Below are 19,931 nucleotides of genomic sequence, written 5' to 3'. Positions count from 1 at the left end.
CAGGGAAGATGAATGCCAGGATGGTGACTGGTTTACCCTGAGTTGCGGTCATTAGTGATTACAACTTTTTTCTTTTTTTTCCCTTTAACTCATCTGTACTTTCTATATTTTCCATAAGGGGCATTAGTGGAGAGCTCACCTTTTGTATGGGGTTTAAAGTGTCAGGGATGGGCGGACAGGGGAGGTAGACTAAAGAAGGAGGTGCTGCTAGCAGTTGCATCTGACCTGGACCATGTCCTTCTCTCTGAACAACCTTCCTCTCCTCATGGCCTCATTTGGCTGGCCTTTCATTTACACTGTGTGTGGCTACATCAATAGGAATATGGAGCCCAGATGGGGGGAGGTGACAGCTTGACAAAGTTGTGACAAAGTTGATTTAGCTACATATACTGAGCATGTATTACTAAAGTCAGGGCCAAACGTGTGGGTGAAGGTGAAGGGAAAGGTGTTGTGAAGGAGGCAGACAAAACGGAGTCCACCTGCCAGGCTTGGGGGCCAGTAATGGATAGATTACCCCACCCACCTGTGCAGCAACTTAGCCTGTCTGTGAGCCTTAAGAAATGGTTTTGTCAGTTGGTGGCTCCACTCCTGTCACCTATCCCCGGGGAAGAAATAACCCTTCACCTGTTTCCTATAGGAAGCAGTTGTGCCTGGCCATGAAGTGCCTAGGACTCATGCGGGCCCCACTTAGTGCTCACTGGGGACACACGGACTTCTGGTCAGCCAGGTGCCCCTGCTGCAACATTATCTTAGAGATAACAATCTAAGGTTCTGGTATGCATCCTCTACTGAGGATACTAGGTGCATCCTCTACTGAGACTCTAACAACCTCTGTTTTGTTTTTGTGGGGTGGGGCATCTGATCCACTATTGACTTTAGATATCTGTAGACTGGTCTAATAAGTGCGGTGGGGTATCCTTAAAGATCCTATTGCAGGGTGAGGCCAAGGCCCAGCCCAGCAGCTGGACTTGAGGTAAAGGCAGAGCACATACTTCTGTACCTCTCAGGGTTCTCACTTAACCTGCCATCCTCAGGGAACAGGAAAGGACACCTGTGAGCATAAAAGAGTCTTCTCATTGAGCTGAGATCCTGAGCCCAGGCAGCTTGTCTATGGGAGGACCCTCACCAGAATATACCAAATGGGGAGTTACTGTTCTGTATTCCTAAGAATGTCAAAGTTAGCAGCTGTAGACCCAGGATAGTCTATGTCTCTCACAATGGCAGCATGATGGAACCTTCTGGGACTCAAGTCAGCAGGGATACATTCATGGCCAGCACTGAGGAGGTCTGTAGGCTAGAGGTAGAGGTAGAGGAGGTTGGGCTACAGGAATGTAGCTAAGACCAAGCCACTGATGGTAGATACAGGTAGAACCTCCCTGGATAGGGCAGTCATGTGTCTGGCCACCTTTGTGTTCACAGGTGGTTGCTCAAGAAAGCAGTCTGAGCTCAGCTGTTGACTTGATAACTCCTGGAGTCTCTCCATGCCCTGGAGGCTCCCAAACAAAAGAGATCCAAAACTTATTCTCTGAAAATGACAAAACATTGTTGTAAGAAATTAAAGTAGGGGACTTGATGGTGGCACAAGGGGTTGTCTCAGCACTATGAAGCAATCTGCAGCCACTGCAGCATGAGTTTGATCCCCAGCGAGGGCACTGACCCACATGGCACAGCAGACCTCTCCTGTCTCCCCCGCTGCTCCACTCAGCAGTGTATTTCGTCAGTCTGCCTGTTCTGTTCCCCGCTCTGCCTCTGGTGAATCCTCTCACCCTCCCACACATCTGGCCTGTACCCCGGTTCTTGTATAAAATAAATCTTTTTAAAAATGCAGAAAAAATGATAAATAATATAAAATAAGATACTAAATAATAAATGTTGCTGAGGAAGTGGAGAAATCTAAATGCTCATAGACTTCTGGTGGGAATGTAAGATGAGGCAGGCACTTTGGGAAAGGGTTTGGTCATTCCTCAGATGATTAAACATAAAAGTCACCATATATCAATTTTACTTCTCGGGGGTGCGTGTGTATCATGGAAAGCCATGTCTATAACTACATATGTCCAAGAGAAATGAAAATATAGGTCCACACAAAAAGTTGCACACAAATATTCATAGCAACATTATTCATAATAGCTACTCAGAAACAACTCAAATGTCTTCATCTGATGAATGGGCAAAACAAATGTAGTATATCCATATGATGGAATATCATTTGCAATAATATAATATTATTTGGAATATATTCCAAAAGGAATAAAGTATTGATCTACTACAACATAGGTGAAACTCAAAAAAAAAAATGTGCTAAGTGGAAGATGCCAGTCACAAATGATTCTGTTAATTTGAAATGTCCAGAACAGGGTAACCAAAAGAGATGTAAAATAGATCAGTTGTTTTTAAGGTTGGGGGAAAACCTTAGGATACAGAGTAATAGCTAAAGCATGCAGTGTTTCTTAGACAAAACAGTTCTAAAATTGACTGTGGTGATGGTCACACCTATTGTGAAATTACCACAACTCATTTAATTGTACATTTTACACAGGTGTGTTTTGGGGATGTGAATGATATCTCAGTAAAGCTGTTAAGGAAAAGAGGAAAGTTAATATGAAAAATTAATAAAACCAATATTTTGGCAAGGGTTTGGATCAACCAGATAGCTATTAGCTATTATAGGACTGGATCAACCAATAGCTATTAGCTATTATAGGACTGTAAATTGGACTGTTTGAGTCCATTTAGCAGGCAAAACAAATCCATGACATTGTAAGTCAGAATAGCAGTTACCTTTGGGAGAAGTGACTGATAAAAGCATGTGACATCTGATTTCAGGGGCTAATGATCTTTCTTGATCCAGTTGCTGATTACATAGTGATATCTTCATTTGGCGAAAATTAATCAAGTTGTACACCTATCATTTGTGCACTTCTGTGGAAATGTGGAAACATAGGTCCTATGCAAATGTTATGCTTCAACATAAATGTTTACTAAAAAAGAAAAAGCAGAGGAAGGTGTGGAGAATTTTATGGAAGGAGGTACTCTTGACTCTTGATTGATGGGATTCTATTTTTGTAGAAAAAGTCTGGAAATCAGAAAGTGTTTGCTTCAAATGTAACCTCTGTCATGGCATAATGAGGCAATATTGGCCTCACAAGGCAGGGAGGGGAGAGTGCAGGCCTGTTGCCTGGAGGATGTTGAAGGAGTGTCCCTTGGGACTAAGTCCATCCCATGGACTCAGGGGGAACCCCAGGGCGTGATAGCACCCTGGGAATTGTCATCAAGTTCGCAGCTGAATTGAGGCTGTGCTTTCTTGAGTGGTCTGTGGATGCAGAGGTGGCCATGCACCCTGGCCAAGCTCCTCCTGGGGTTGGCTCTCTGTTCCCCATGGGTAGGCAGTCAGGTCAGAATGCAGGGGGACCCAGCACCATGCTCTCTGCCTTTACCCCGGATCCAGCTGCTGGGCAACTCTGTCCACAGTCTTTATCTTTCCAGAACCCTGACTGTACCCCCCTGCCAGAGTCTTGATCCATTTATGTGTATACATGATGCATGGGAGAGAGAGAGAGAAAACACACCAACCACAGTAAGACACCACTACACACCCATTAAAGTGAATCAAATGTAACAGCCTGCTGGCAGCAAGTGTCCGTGAGGACAGGGAGTGGCTGGACACCGCTACGGCGCTGGGGATGCACAAAAAAAAAAAACCCAGTCCTGAGCTAAAATACATAGTGGTCTCCGCCCTGCTTCCTGACGCAGAGCTCTTCAAGCCCTGTAATTTCCTAAGCAATGAGAGCACTGGGAGCATCTCTTGTTCTAACATTTGTCTTTGACCCTGACCCCGACACAGGGCCCCTAAAGCCCTGGCAAAATCCCCAGTGATAAGAGCACCAAGAGCATCTTTTGTCCCAATGAGGTGACTCTGGGCAGGCTCCTGGATGGGGCTGGGTGCCAGAAAGACGCAGTCATCATCAGAAGCTTGGAATTTTCAGCCCCTACCCCTTTCTCCAGAGTGCGGAGAGCAGCTGAGAATAGAGTTAATAATTGATCGTGCCTACATGAGGATGACGCCATAAAAGCCCAACTATAGGGAGTTCGGGGAGCTTCCAGGTGGGCAACACATCTATATGCAGTTTCATGGGGACAGAAACTCTTGTGCTCAGAACCCTCCCAGGCCTTGCCCTACAGATCTCTCTCTTTTTTTTAAGATTTATTTTATTTATACAAGAACTGGGGTACAGGTCAGATGTATGGGAGGGTGAGAGGATTCACTAGAGATAGAGCCGGGAACAGAACAGGCAGACTGACTGAAATACACTGCTGAGGTGAGCAGCGGGGGAGCCAGGAGAGGTCTGCTGTGCCACGTGGGTTGCTTCGCAGCCAGTGGGGATCGAACCGACACTGCAGAGGTTGCAGATAGCTTCACAGTGCTGCATTCAACCGCCTGCGCCACTGGGGAGGCCCCCTACGGATCTCTTCACATGGCTGTTCATCTGTATTCTTTATTATCGCCTTTAATAAGATGGAAAACAAATATTTCCCTCAGTCCTGGGAGCAACTCTAGCAAATTAATGGAACCCAAAGAGGGGTCATTAGAATGTCCAACCTCTAGCTGCACTGAGACTGGCATCTGAAGTGTGTGTGTGTGGGGGGGGGTGGGCAGCCTATGGAACTGGGTCCTTAACCGATGAGATCTGACCCTGTCTCTGGATGGAGTCAGGATTGAGTTCAATTGAGTTCACCCAACTCATGCCACAGAACAGCTTGGTGGGGGGAAAAAATCCCCACACATTTGGTGACCATAGTGTCAGAGGTAAATTATTCTGCGTGGAAATAAAGTTGACACACACAGGAAAGTCATCATAGGAGAGACCTGGGTTTTTCCTAAATAAAGAAAGAAACTAAGTTTTTCCTTCATAGTCACTTTGGAAGACTTTACACTTTGTCATTGTCTTCAAAAGTTAAACCTGGGGCCTCCCCGGTGGCGCAACGGTTGAGCGCTGGGTTGTGAAGCTGCCCACAGCCTCTGCAGCGCCAGTTTGATCCCTGGCCACCAGGCAAGGGTCCCACATGGTGCGCAGACCTCTCCTGCCACCCGCTGCTCCCCTCAGCAGTGTATTTCGTCAATCTGCCTGTTCTGTTCCCCGCTCTGGCTCTGGTGAATTCTGTCACCCTCCCACGCTCTGACTGTACCCAGTGCTTGTATGAATAAATAAATAAATCTTTTAAAAAAAAAAAGTTAAACCTGCATTCTTCATATTCCACCAATTCCACTCTTATCTATTTAACCAAAAGAAATGCAAGCACATATCCACACAGACTTGTCTGAAAATATTTGTAGCAACTTTATTTAAAATAGCCAAAAAATAGAAATCACTCAATTGTCCATCAACTGACGAATGGATAAAATGGGGCATATCATCTGTAGAACTACCCAGCAATGAAAGGAACTGCTAGTTGACTTTCATTAAGTGACAGAAGTCAGTAAAACATGATTCTATTTCTATGACATTCTAGAAAAGGCAAAGAGTAGCAACAGAAAGCAGTTGGTGGTTTCCTGAGGCCAGGGTCAGAACAGTGATTGACTTCCAAGGAGCTCAAAGGAACTTTCTGGAGCAATAGAAGCATTCTAAAACTTGATGTGGTGGTGGTCGTATGTCCTATATGTTGATCCAAACCTGCCAAACTGTACACCTAAAACAGGGGCATTTAACTTTATATAAATTATTCTACAACAAAACTTAAAATATACGAGTCCTACTAAAATATACTAGTCCTGCTAAAACTAGTCCTAAAAACTGGTGGGAATCTGCATTTGGGAAGTCTACCCAGTGTCTGCAGGACTGAAAAACATGGAGACATGCATGACTAGAAACTGTCCTTGTCTGCCATCTGGTGCCCAGCGTGGGCAAAGCGGGAATTTCCATCTTTTCCGACCCAACTTTAGGTTGGACTTAAAGGCAGTGGAGGAAAAGAAAGGGGATGTTCCCTCTGGAAATCTAGTGCCAGGTGGGATGAGTTAGACAGAGGGAGGGGCATAGGGAGAGGCCTGGGTCTTTGAGAAGAGTGATGCGATCTCTTAGCAATGGAGACAAAATGCTTTGTGGAACAAGGAAGCAGAGGGGAGACCATTTGGTACCTCTGCATGCTGAGATAAAGTGTAAGAGAAAGTTACTTTGGGGAAAAAAAAGTTTAGGGAAAACGGTCTAGATAAGTAGGAAAAGGAATCATGTGATCTCCCAGTGAGTCAGGGAATTCTCAGCAGAGGAGGCAGTGGGGGGCTGGAGGGTGGCAAGAGGGCTTCCAAAAGGTAAGAGGTGACCTCTCTGGATGGAGAGGCCCTAGGGACTTAGGGGACAAGAGTCTCTTCTCCAAGGTATTCCTGGACTGCCTGTCCATCAATACTACTACTTTATTTATTTATTTATTTATTTATTTATTTATTTATACATACAAGCACTGGGTACAGTCAGAAGCACGGGAGGGTGAGACAATTCACCAGAGCCAGAGCGGGGAGCAGAGCAGGCAGAGGGACCGAAACACACTGCTGAGGAGTACAGCGGGCGGCAGGAGAGGTCTGCGCGCCATGCGGGATCCTCCTCTGGTGGCCAGGGAGCAGCCGGGGATCGAACCGGCGCCACAGAGGCTGCGGGCAGCTTTGCAACCCAGCGCTCAACCGCTGCGCCACCAGGGAGGCCCTCCCTCAATACTACTTCTAGGAAACATCCAAAGATAAACATCCCAAGTCTTCACGCCTGTGCTACAGTCATGTGAAATGCAGGCCCTGCAGTGTCTGTAGAGTCACTGAAAATAAAGGCAAACTTCAGGAGGCAGATGACCAAGGAAACTTCCCACTTGAGACAAATGATACAGTCTCTCAGTGAGGTGAGGTCTTGTCCAAAGTCTCCTTGGTCACTTGCCTGGTTCTCTGGTCACGTCACAGCTGGCCCAGGCTCCAGGGCCTGTGGACAAATGTAGTCATGCTTCTTACAAAAAATGGGGCCAGTCGCCACTGAGGAACAGAGGTGGGAGAGTGCATGTTTCAATGTCAATGATAGATGACATTTAATCTAGAGTGACAATAGCTGGGGACAGGGCCTTGCACATTCTCAGTGGTAGCCAACCCCAGTGGGTGAGGTGGTAACCTCGACGTTCCAGGGCTCCTCGTGTCCAGGTTTTCAGTTGTCCACTGACAGATATGAGAACATGTGGGTTTGAGAGCCAGGTGTAAACAACATTCCCCAAAGTACCCTCTTTCAAAGTGGGGGAGGCCTGGGGTCCTGGAGGAGAGAAGCTGGGGAGAAGGTGGAGATGAAGCCGGGGTGTTGGGGAAGGTGAACTTCATTGGCGTTTGTCCACCCACGGCTGTATGGGAGGGAGGGTTACTGAGTGTGTTTAACAAGAAAGGACCCGTGGCAGGCTTGGCGGTTCGGTCATGCAGTGCGTGGGTCATAAATGTTTGCTAACGGCTGGGTGAAATAATTGATAAATGGCTGTGTTCATGAAGGGAAACTTAGGGCTCCTCGGTGGGTGTGTGGGGGCACATTGGGGAGAACCCTCCTCACCCCCTCGCCACCAGACACAGGAAACTACAGCTCTGTGTGCTTCTCCTTGGCACGCGTCAGCTCCTGGATCTTCTTGGGTAGGGTCTTCGTCCAGAACCGGAGCCTGTTGGCCTTCAGGGCCCGACTTGCTGTAGGCTGCAAGTTCAGCTGCATGTATTGCTGCTCCTGGTCATACACGGGCCAGTGCGGCAGATCCTCGCCGTTGGGATCCCTGTAGACAAGGCCCAAGCAGGACTGTGAGGGTTGCTGTGAGCCCTGTGGAGCCCAAATCTGGGCACCCTGACTGGGATCAGGCAAGGCAGCCAAACCTGCCCAGTGGGCGTGGAGAATGAGAAACCAGCTCTCCCTAGAGTGTCAACTCCACTAGGGGGCAGGGTAGCCTGGTTGTTTTGTCCCTTCTGCTGAGAAGGAGACTGACTCCCCCCACCCCCGTATGCCCCCACCCCCCAGGTCACTAGGAGATGGACCCACCCTCTCTGTGGGTCCTGGAACTAGGGAAGGGACCCACTTGCAGTCGAAGACACATGTGTGCTAATAAGGCCATCACAGCCGGAGGGAAGTCCAGGTGGGAATGAGGTCCCCCGTGGGAGTTGAGGTGGGGTGTGATATCTCACCCAGTTCGAGCAAAGTTGGCCCAGTACTTCATCATCTTCCTGCTCAACAGCTCCTCCTCCTCAGTGATTTTAACTATAGAGAGCAGAGGACAAGAGTCCGGGTCAGGGCCCAGCCCAGGTCAGCACACAGCTCATCCCCCGCCACATTGACCATGGGGGTGGACTTTGCCCTGGCTCCTCCCTAGGCCTGGATTCTTCCTGTTCCTCCCGGCTCTGCACCCAGCTTAGGAGGCTCATCCCACACTCCAGGGGATCTGACACTGGGGTCTTTCCTGGCCTAAAACACCCTTTCTACCTTTTGACACTGCAAAGTTCCTTAAGGCACAGATACGCCTTTGAAGTACTCCCTGTTGTGTCCATGCCAGGCGCCCTGGTTTGGAGGGGAGCACTGGAGGCAGCACAGGTCCCAGTCTAAAAAGTCCTGGACGCTGATTCTAGCTCGGCATTTCTAGCTGGACACCTAGTCCAGTCCTCTCAGGGCCCCGGTTTCCTCATCTGCACATTAAAGGCAGTCACCCTCGCTCAGGGACTCGGCCACGGTGTCGCCCCACATCCGGGGAACAAGGAGCCTTCGAGAGACCCGCCTAGGAACTCACAGTCTTTGATCAAGGCAGAGCTTCTGAAGACAAAAGTGATTTCATCGGCATGGTCCGCCTTCACGTGGGGTGGCTTGATGTCCTTGAAGAAGCTGGGCCGGTGCTGGAACTCGTAGAAATACACAGGGGCGTGGGAACCTACGGGGGTGGGGTGGGCATCATGAGGGGGTGGCCTCTCACCCGGAGCTTTCTTGCCTCACCCATGGTGTCGGGATAGCTAGGTCCAAAGCAGACAGAATCTGACGGGGGTAAGAGAGCCCTGGGCTGAAGCAAGGGCAGTGGGAAGGGCCTGGGTTCAAATCACAGCCTTGGAACTTCCTAGCTCTTGGCCTTGGGCCATCCCTGAAGGTGACTGAGCCTGTGTCCTCCTCTGTGGAATGGGGAAAGCGTCTGCCTCTTAGACTAGCTGTGAGGATTTACCCAGGTGAGACATCATGTACCTGGCTTCCAGGGTAAGGACCTGGACACCTACCAACAGGTGTATCGCCCAGAGGGCCTGGACACTGACAGGCGCCACCCAGCGTCTGCAGCCCGAGCTGCCCCTTTGCCAGTTGGCCCTCGTTATAGATATACTCACGCTGAAAATTGGCTACTTGGAGTGCAGGGATCACGAAGATGGAGTCCCCCATCATCTCATGGAACTGGGCTCGGAGGGTTTGGGGGTCTGTGCTGTCACCCATGTACTCCTCCAACAGCAGGTGACCAAACTCAGACGGCAAACTCTGCTCCGGGCGGGTCAGGGAGAGTCAGGTTAGGCAGGGAGGCAGGCAGCGGGTCACGGTTGGAGAGCTGGGTTCTGGGATGGGACAGGCAGTGGGGGGCAGGGACCAAGCATCCGCAAACACACACACCCCAGTCTTTGCTCGGGAGGTGCTGCACGGACAGGGTCTCTCAGAGTTGGGTGTCCCCTGCCTTGGGAGGGGGTAGGGGCCCGGTCCAGTGGGCGGGTGCCTGGAGCCTCACCAGCGCTGCTGACGTTTCCTGCAGAATAGTCTTCATGGTCTCTCTGTCCATTTCCCTCTGGGTGTCAGAGATGTTCATGCTCTGCAGGTTGAGGGTGTCTCAAGTTGGGGCCTGGAGCTGCAAAGTGCCCCCCCACACACACACATAGGATGGGCTCTCCCTCCATGGGTGTTTGGGGCTAGGACTCACCATGGGGATGAGCCAACCATACTCATCATTGTTGACGCCAATGATACTGGGGACGGGCTGAAAGTCGGCAAAGGTCAGCAGCTCCTGGGGGTGCCTGGGCAGGAAGGTCCCATCCACCACACCGGGGATGATCTTGAAGGGCTGAGGGGGCACATGAGATCAGTCCAAGACTCTTCTGGTGCCCTTTGTGCGCCTTCTGCCCCTTCCCGGCTCATCCCTGGGTACGTGCACCCTCCCCTGGACACCGAGGCGTGGAGATGGAGTAAGTCACCCTGGGGGGTGTGAAGGGCAACCAGCCTTGCCTGAACCACACCTCTCGGCCCCCTCCCTCCATACCCGAGTCCATTCAGTCCCACCTCATTGATGGCCAGCATTTCCTCTTCACTCTTGCCCCGCAGGCAGTCTACCAGGCCCTTCGAGTCCACCTGGCCACAGCCAGACCGGTCAGTCACCATCTGTAAAGAGACCAGGCAGGGGCTGGCTCATTGCTTTTCCTGAGTCAAAGGGAAAAGGGTTTGCCCAAGACCACAGCTGGGTAGCAGGTGCACCCCAAATCTCAGTCTCATAAGTGGATTCCTGCAGTTTTGAGTGTTCCACCCTCCCTGATGATCAGAAGTCTCAGCCAGTGGTGTCACCCACCTGCCTGGATGGTGGAGAGCCCCAGGGCAGCAGCTCTGCACATCACAGAACATGCTCGGCCTCTGCAGTGGTGGAGGCCTATGTGTTCTGACCCTGGAACCCCTCACCATCCCCGGACAGGTGGTAGTTTCCAAGATGCTCCTATGGCAGGGGAGTCTTGTTATCCCCATTTAACTGATAGAACAATAGAGTCTGAACTGAGAAGCAAGGGAGAAGCCGCAGGTCTGGGATTTCCCAGGTTGGGCACTCACTGTGGAGACCACGTCAGAGGAGCTGGCAATGAGGCCAGGCAGCAGGGCCACACCACTCTCCATGATGGCGCCGTGGAAGAGTCCTTGGGATATGGGGGACACGACGTGCGAGGACACACTTGTGCCGCCTGCGGACTCGCCAAATATGGTGACGCGGCCAGGGTTACCTCCGAAGTAGGCAATATTCTGCTGGACCCAGCGGAGCGCGGCCACTTGGTCTAGGTAGCCCCAGTTGCCAGTTGCGTGCTTGTCGCCAGTGCTGAGAAGTGGCAGGGAGGGAGATCACGAGACTGTTCTGGCTCCACTCAGCCCAGGTTGCCCAGCTCGGACCCCAGTCTCACCTGAAGAAGCCCAGCACACCCAGGCGGTACTGGATCACAACCACCACCACGTCCTCAAAGGCTGCCAATGCAGAGCCGTCGTAAATGGAGGCCATGCCCATCACCAGCGCCCCACCATGGATCCACACCATCACCTAGGGAAACCGAGGCAGAAATTACATGGTTCCCACCCAGCCCAAACACCCCTGGGGGGCTACTTGGACTAATCACCTTTTTGACTCTGTCTTCCTAACAACCTAGCAAAAGAGGGTGGTGCTTTTATAACCTAGGCCAAGGGTGGCGCAAGGCCTGTCAAGAAAACCAGGTGTCCCATCCTGGAGGTCTGCCCCGTGGACCAAAGCCTCGCTCTGTTTCTCCCGGAATCCTCTCTGGGGTGGAAAGAAAAGGGGTATCTCCCTGACATCCCATAGGCAAATGAATCAAGAGTAGCCTTCATTCTTATTGTTCCAACAGGTAATCCGCGGAGGGGTCTCTAGCCACCTCCAAGTGCAGCCCTCTGACACCTGAGCAGGTCTCCTGGGCTTGCATGACTTGGCTGGGTGTGTCCTGGGCCCCTGCAAGCCGCCAGGGTCCCGTGCGCAGGAGTCAGCTGCCCGCCCTCGGAAAGAAGCGCTGTTCACGAGAGGCTTGTCGACAGGCTCCACGCTGCAGCAAGGCCCAGGTTGATCTTGTCATTTCTCATCTGCTTACAGAGCAAATGTCCTCCCAACCCCTGCGGGCTGTGACCTGGCACTCACAGGCAGGTTGGAGCCCTCGTGGGCATGGGCAGGTGTATGGATGTTGAGGTACAGGCAGTCTTCAGACATGGTGGTGACAGGCAGAGTCAGATTCAGGATTTTCACAGCCATTCCATTCATTGCATCGGAGTTCTGCAGACATCTAGTAATCGGGGTGGGCGGTCACCATGGGGCCTCGCCGTGGCCAAGATCAGATCCTGGGCTCACTTGTTCCCAGTCCCCCTTAGTACCCCTGTCCCTGAGACCTGCTCATACTTGGTCCTTCCCTGAAGGCCCTCCTCACCAGGTTTCAGGCTTTGGGGAAGCTGGGGTGGAACCCAGTCTTCAGAGAGGTCTCAAGGCTGTGAGGACCTTCAATACCAATTTTCCTGGGACTGGGAAAACTTGACTTTTGGGGTTCTCGTAGAGAACCACTGGTTGCACATGTTGCCATTCACCACCATACCTGTACCCAGGTGGGAGTTCATGTACATAAGCTCCCTGAATGAATGTATGTTGATGCTGCATGAGAAGGGTGGGGGGAGCCCCTCATTCCAAATCCAGAAACTTTCAGAGAATCTCATCACCCCGCAGCCTCTAGTTGTAAGAACATACTCATGCCCTTGGCCGACGGCACCTGGTCCTGTCGGTTGGCACAGTAACCGTGGGGCAGGGGGATTCCCCCATCCCTCAGGGATCTGTAGAGTCAGGGGCGCTTACAAAATTCATGGAGCCAAACAGAACCTCTGGCAGGGACACCCGCCTCTGCTGGCGGAGAACGCTTGGCATAACTAGAAGCTGGGGAGACGTGGGTCTCTGCGCATCCCTTCAGGACGTGGATGGAGCTAATGCCCTTCGAGTGCCAAGCTCTGATCCTGGGGAAGTTCACTTTGCCTGTGAGCCCCAATATGTTCACTGGGAAAATGCATGTGGGAATCCACCAACCTCAGAGGGAAAGCTGGGTGTGGCGGGATTAAATGAAATTGTGACAACCTGGCCCAGGCCTCAAAGCACCCTCTTCCCCGGGGCTTGAAGTTCCCAGAACCCCCTGCTTACACGGCTGGGTAGGAGGTCCCATCCTTGACACCACTCCAAGACTCGGGGGGCTCGGGGGGTGCAAATCGCAGCTGCCCTAGAGGTGGCTTGGCAAAAGGAATTCCCAGGAAGGTGTGGGCCCTCACATCGGTGCCCTCCACGTGGACGAGGCTTCCCCGCACCTGCCCTGTGTGCGTGTTCCGGATGGGGCTGGAGGCGTCCTGGCCTGGGGACAAGAATGGATATCAGGGGTGGGTCCACCCAATCAGCTGCCCTCCCAGAGTCCTGATGTGGTTCCCTATTTCCTCATCTTCGGTTCTGCGCAAGGGACCCCTGCTTCACAAATTTCCTGCCTGTCACTCTGTCCTCACCTCCCCCCATACCAGTGCCTTCACTGGGTCCAGCCCTGGGCTTTTCCACCACACAGAGGTTCCTTGGAGTTTGATGCCAAGAGTCAAACAATTGGTCACGTGAGTCCAACAGGTGAGAGTGTCATTTCCACTGACCATGTGCCAGGTCACCAGACAGTGAGAGAGATGTGGTGACCAGAAAGGTCGCAAAGAAAGTCTCCTTCAAACAAAGAGTGATGTGATGAGAAGAACTACAAGAGAAATGTAAAAAGTGCTGCCTACCCTGCTGTGGGAGCCAGGGAGGAAGGAAGTGACTGAAAGTCATCGGAGAGAGATAATATTTTTAGTAAGGAATTTCAACAAAGGAATTAAGCATTGTCAACTATTTAGCAAAATACGAAATGGTCAGAGAACATGTTCACACAGAAGAAGGAATACAAATACATGGATCTTCAGCAAGTGAAGGGGTATTCACCTCACTCATACTAACAAAAAGGCACACTGGGCCTCCCTGGTGGCCCAAGGGTTAAGTCGCAACACTATCACCATAAAGGCCCACCTCATGGACCTGAGTTTGAGGGAGCTGACCCACATATGGCGCAGCAGACCTCTCCTGTCTTACCCGCTGCTCCCCTCAGCAGTGTGTTTCAGTAGATCTGCCTGTTCTGCTCCCCACTCTGTCTCTGGGGAATCCTCTCACCCCCAGCACCTCTGGCCTAGGCCCCAGTTCTATACAAAAATAAATAAGTAAAATCTTTAATAAAAGAAAAGAATTTCAAAGAAAAAAGCACACCAAAGGCTATGCTGACAACAACTTATCTTGTCACAGAAAGCAAGCCAGTCATCCATGGCCGTCCCACAGAACCACGCAGGAAGTGGACTTGCCAAAACAAAGTGAAATCCAAAACCTGAATCTGATCTAGCCTTGAGAATATAAATACAAATTTACAGGCATTCAGGGGACTGAAAAAAGTTAAAAAGACACTACAGGAATGCCATGTGCAAAACCCAAACTCTAGGATCCCCTCTAGAATAAACTGTTTTTTTCAACACAACAAATAAACTAGTTATCCTCTTCACAAGGAAGATAAAAGAGAGGCAGAGGAATAATGCAAAACATCAAAAAGACAGATAATGACAAATGTTGGCGAGGATGTAGAAAAATCGGAGCCTTTACATTGCTGGTGAGAAGATAAAATGGTGTGGGTGGTTTGGAAAATAATTTAGCAGTTCTTCTAGTTACCCTATGACCCAGCAGTTCCAATGGCAGGTATATCCCAAGAGAATTAAAAACATGTGTCCACACAAAAACTTGTACATGAATGTTCAATGTGGGTTCCTAGCAGCCAGGAAGTGGAAACAATCCAAATGTCCATCAACTGGCAAGTGGGTCAATAATGCATCCAGGGCCTCCCTAGTGGCACAAGAGGTTAAGACACAACCTATGAAGCTATCTGTAGCCGCTGCAGCCTGAGTTTGATCCCCAGCCAGGGAGCCACCCACATGGCTCAGCAGACCTTTCCTGTCTCGCCCGCTGCTCCCCTCAGCAGTGTGTTTCAGTCAGTCTGCCTGTTCTGTTCCCCACTCTGTTTCTCTTGAAGTCTCTCACCGCCCCTCCCCCTCAGCATCTCTGGCCTATACCTCAGGTCTTGTATGCATAAATAAACAAATCTTTAAAAAAATAATGTGTCCTAGCTAAACATAGAATATATTAATCAGCTATGAAAAATTCTGACACATGCTGCAACATGGATGAACCGTGAAAAGATGCTTTGTGAAAGAAGCTTTTCTTTCTTGGAACGATTTCATTTATCGGAAGTGGCCTGAACTGGCATATCCAAAGACACAGAAAACAACCCATCTGCTCAGGCTGCGGTGAAGGGGGAATGATGAAGTAAACTCTTGGCCATGTTAAAACCATTGACTTGTACACCTCAAGCGGGTGAATGGAATGCCGTGTGAATTACATCTCAAAGCTGTTATTAAAAAAAGAACCACATCGGCAGATATACACAATGGAATACTACTCAGCAATCAAAAAAGATAAACTCATGCCATTTGCAGCAACATGGATGGAGCTAGAAGGAATTATGCTCAGTGAAATAAGTCAGAAGGAAAAAGAAAAATATCAGATGGTTTGTTATAGGGCAGCCCCGATACAAAACAGGGGTGCCTGCCTGTGGGTCCTCACCCGCGCGCTTAAAAGGACTTATCAATGCTCTACTGCGGGCGCATGCGAGAGGTTAATGAAAGGTTTATTTACAAGGGAAGGGCAAGTGAGGAAATATACAGCTCAGGGAGAAAAGTGGGAGACAAAGTTTTAAATGGGTCCTACACGATCCACCGATCTGTAATCCCAAATGGCGCTCGTGAGCCAGGAGCCAGGAAGCCAGGAGGCGAGAGACAGCAAGCCCCCCAAGGCCCGCGTGTCTGGTTTTTATACCCAACCTGGCTGCTTAACTCCACCCTCAGGTCCCAGCCACCTTCCCTTGGGTGGTGACGGGACTTTCCCAATGTCCTGATGGCTTTGGTCTGCAGTGGGGGTGGAGTCCACAAAGCCTGCATGGGATTAGCTCAGGACATCCTTCCCCCTAACAGTTTCACTTATAGGAGGAATATAGGCAACCAAATAAGACATCGGGGGGAAAAAATGATGAGAATGTAAAACACAACACAACAAAACAAAAACAGACAATTATAAACCAGAGACATCCTGCAGGGAAGGAGGAGGGAGAGGGATTGGGAGGAGTACAGGGGACCGTAGTGATGGTGCCTGGGTGCATTGGGGAAGGAAATTCTATGAGGACTACACCCGGGGGTGGGGGGGGAGCAAATATTGTTTAAAAATGAGCAATGAGAGCCTCCCTGGTGGCGCAGCGGTTGAGCGCTGGGTTGCGAAGCTGCCCGCAGCCTCTGCAATGCTGGTTCGATCCCCGGCCACCGGGCGAGGGTCCCACATGGCACTCAGACCCCTCCTGCCGCCTGCTGCTCCCCTCAGCAGTGTACTTCGTCACTCTGCCTGTTCTGTTCTCCCCTCTGGCTCTGGTGAATTCTCTCACCCTCCCGCACTTCTGACTGTACCCAGTGCTTGTATAAATAAATAAATAAATCTTTAAAAAAAAAAAAGAGCAATAATGTAAAATATATATAAATATCCATAAATAAATAAGAACCATATAGACCAAATTTCAAAGTATGGACCTTATTTGAATCCTGATTTCAAAGAAAAACCCTATAAATGTCATTTATGAGATAATAGGAGATAAGAACATTTCACCTAATAGTTGATTATAATACAAAAGTGTGCTGCTGTTGTCTTTCTTTTCTTCAGTAGAACATGCTGAAAAATATACAGATGATACGATGTTTGGGATTTGTTTCAAATAATGGTGCAAGGGAGAAAAGTCTAGATAAAAGTAGGTTGCCCTATTAGATTGGATAATTGTTGACAGCTGATGATGGACATATTGGGTTTATTAAATTATTCTCCATCAAACTGGGAGCCTTTGGGCGCTGTGTGGCCTCAGGCAGCTCTGACCTCTGTGCCTTGGGCTACAGGGAGGTATTCAGTCAGGCTATCACCACTGGCTCCGCCTCCCTGGCAGCTTCCCTCCTGCAGACTCAGGTTCTGCGCTTGCAGAATTTGGCAGGTCTGAGCCTGGTTCCATAACAAAAAGTAAAACAAAACAAAAACCACAAAACAAAATTACCCACACAGCCTCAGGGAAAGTCTGTACACCTATCTGACCGACAAGGACCAACATGCTGGAGGCCACCCGGTGTGGGGGAGGCCAGAGTCAGCCTCTGTTCACGGGCTTCTCCATGGGTAGAGCAATCAAGCAAGGCTTTCCCAAGGGCCCAGCCTTCTCTCCAGCACCGTGCTGTCCACATGCAGTTCCTTGCAGGACGTGACGGCTGTCCGTGTAATTTGCCAGGGTCACTGGTCTCCGATTCCTCATGTTTGCAATAGCAAAAGAGAAAAGCCTCTGAAATGTCCTGGAGCAGAAACATTTGCGTTAAGGAAGCTTTCTCCTTGAAGAGGATCCCTTCCATCAAACGGCATGAAGAAGCTCTACCATGTAAGGTGTGGGGAGTCACCCCCGTGTCAGGCAGCGGAAAAGCTGAGTATCAGAAGTGGGGGGCCGGGTGGAGTTTGTGACCATTGAGATGAAAGTGAAGGATGTGGGAAAATGTCATTCTTGGGTAAATTCCTGGGCAGTGTGCAGAAGGCCCGGGCCGTTGCTGGTTCCTGTGGAGAAGCCAGGACTGGGTGGGGCAGGAAAGGGTCAGGCCTATCACCTGCGCCCTCTTGTACACAGATGAGCACTGGGTCCAATCCAAAATCCTAACTTTTTTTTTTTAAGATTTATTTATTTATGCATACAAGAACTGGGGTACAGGCCAGAGGTGCCAGGGGTGAGAGGATTCATCAGAGACAGAGTGGGGAGCAAAACAGGCAGACTGACTGAAATACACTGCTGAGGGGAGCAGCGGGGAGACAGGAGAGGTCTGCTGCACCATGTGGGTAGCTCCCTGGCTGGGGATCAAACTCGTGCTGCAGTGTCTGGCAATAGTTTGATAGCACTATCTTTAGCCCCTGCACCACCAGGGAGGCCCCCAAATTCTAACATTTTGAAAGGGAGGGATCATTGAGGTCTAGCAGATGGTCATGCTGGAGGGTCCTGAGAACCAAAGTCTGGTCGGTGGTGGGTAAGGTGGAAACGCTGTGGGATGGGCCATGGGGGAGGAACAAGCGTGGACGTCTCCTGGCCAGTTTGACTGAGAAAGGAGAGGACGGTAGGTCACACAAGGAAGGCCTCTGTGAGGGAGAAGATTATACACTGGGAGAGGGATCATAGGTGCTGTGGGCACCCTGGGCAGGCACCGTGCCCATACGGCTTCTGTTACTGAAAGGGCCAGGAAGACCAACCCAGAGTTGGCACAAATCAGGTTCACCTTTGCCCTGGAAGCCAAGACCTGCCCTTGCCTGGGGCGGGTGCACAGGTGAGAAGGACACGACAGCGTCTCTGCAGGCTTTAGGATGTGGTAGTTGGGGGAAGTCACGTCTAGTAACCTTGCCTAGGGCTCCTTTGAAGAGAGACTCCAAGGGTGCCAGGGTGCCCTCCCCCCTCGCCCAGGGCACAATAATCGGAGCCAAATGGCAAAGATATTGTTACCCACCAGCAATGTCACCTACACCACACACATGGCTGGTTCCTGGCTCCTCCATAGGAACCAGCAAGGGCCCCGGGGCCTTCCGCACACTGCCGAGGAAGGGCGCTAAGAAAAAGCTGCCCTGGGCCCAAGTGGAGTCGCTTGTGCTAAGCCCATGTGTGTTAATACCTAACAGTGAATGGAAATGCAGTTTCAGCCTCTCCCAGATATATAGTAACCAGTCTGTCCAGATTTCCCCTTCAAGACCTCTGCCCTCCACCGCACCGCCCTCCGCCCTCCGGGGAGGGCGACCTGGCCTCACCCAGCCCATCCTCTTTCCCCTCGTCCCTTCCAGTCTATAAACTCCTTCCATTCTGTACAGCTCTGCGGCGCCCCTCTGCCTGCTGAGGGAGTGCTGCTTCATCACTGATCACTGGATAAACCTGCTTCCATCTTTACACTTAATCCGATGAATTTTTCTAAGCAGGATAAAAGTCGCCAAGTCCCTCCACCTGAACGCTCCTCGGGGTCCCTCCTGGCGCGCCCCCCTCAGTGTTCGGCGGCTTCAGCACAGCTCCAGCCCTGGCGCTCCAGCCCCCAGCGGCCGCCAAGGCCCGCGCCCGGCTCTGTGGCCCTTGCTCCCCCGGCTCCCACCTCCCTGCCGCCTGCGCTCCCACAGCCTCAGGTTCCCCTTGTGCAGACTTTGGCAAGTCCCACCCTCCTCTCGGCCGCCCCCTTCATTCACCCCAGGGTGCCCCCACTCCCACCGCAGCCTCACCCTGGCCCTGGGCGAGGAGAAGCAGCAGCCCACAGGCCGCGACACACAGGCGCGCGTGGAGTCTGTCCGGCCGCATGGTGGGCTGCACGGCCGTCCCTGCACCCCCGCCGGGCTGAGGCTCGTCCCCGAGAGGCCCCCGGGACTGCGCAGCTTCTCAGGGAGCGCCGCGCTCGGGGCCGGAGTTTGAACTGGGCAGGGAGTAAGCGGGGAGGGCGGGGTTGGCCCGGGGAAGGTGAGTTCTGTCAGGACAGCAGAACCACACACAGGGCACCGCCGGGCGGGCGCTGGCGGGGAGGCGCCGCTGTCCTGGCCCCTCCGAAGGCGCCGCGGGGCCTGGCAGCCCTCCGGGCAGTGAGAACCCCCTCCCCAGATCTGGACCCACTGCGGCCACTGCACAGCCGCGGGCCCCGAAGAGCGTGTCAGGGGGTCCAAAGGGGGAGACATGAACTGTGGTTGGGGCGCCCTGGAGAACTTCCTTGGCCAGCACCGTGAGGTTCCCACTGAGAGTGAAATGGGAACAAACTGCGTTAAAGCTGCAGGAAACGGGGTCCTCCCTGGTGGCGCAGGGGGTTAAGCACCGCACTGTGAAGCCATCCGCAGCCTCTGCAGCACGAGTTCGATCCCCAGGCAGGGAGCTACCCACACGGCGCGGCAGACCTCTCCCGTCTCCCCGCTGCTCCCCTCAGCAGTGTGTTTCAGTCAGTCTGCGTGTTCTGTTCCCCACTCTGTCTCTGGTGAATCCTCTC

At 51.5% G+C, this 19,931-nt stretch overlaps 1 protein-coding gene across 2 annotated transcripts; it reads right to left on the bottom strand.

The window, feature by feature from the left end:
* Positions 1-4,224: 4,224 nt before the first annotated feature.
* On the bottom strand, positions 4,225-19,289 carry LOC119248923 (cocaine esterase). 2 transcript variants are annotated; one of them, XM_037515838.2, is made up of 13 exons: positions 19,186-19,289; positions 12,925-13,129; positions 11,890-12,031; positions 11,153-11,286; positions 10,812-11,070; positions 10,278-10,376; positions 9,922-10,062; positions 9,733-9,813; positions 9,347-9,491; positions 8,770-8,907; positions 8,174-8,246; positions 7,560-7,770; positions 4,225-4,506 (listed from the first exon to the last, which is right to left on the bottom strand). In XM_037515838.2, the coding sequence occupies exons 1-12, from the start codon at positions 19,259-19,261 to the stop codon at positions 7,584-7,586; spliced, it is 1,680 nt and encodes a 559-aa protein (XP_037371735.1). In that variant the 5' UTR covers positions 19,262-19,289; the 3' UTR covers positions 4,225-4,506; positions 7,560-7,583. The 2 variants fall into 2 exon arrangements, with proteins under 2 accessions (XP_037371735.1, XP_037371734.1); XM_037515837.2 differs by lacking the exon at positions 4,225-4,506 and having other exon boundaries at positions 6,446-7,770.
* Positions 19,290-19,931: the final 642 nt, after the last annotated feature.

Source organism: Talpa occidentalis, unplaced genomic scaffold (genome assembly GCF_014898055.3).
Source record: "Talpa occidentalis isolate TD23 unplaced genomic scaffold, MPIMG_talOcc4v2.1 talOcc4.17, whole genome shotgun sequence".
NCBI classification, from domain to species: Eukaryota; Metazoa; Chordata; class Mammalia; order Eulipotyphla; family Talpidae; genus Talpa; species Talpa occidentalis.
This window is presented reverse-complemented; position numbering and strand designations above follow the sequence as displayed.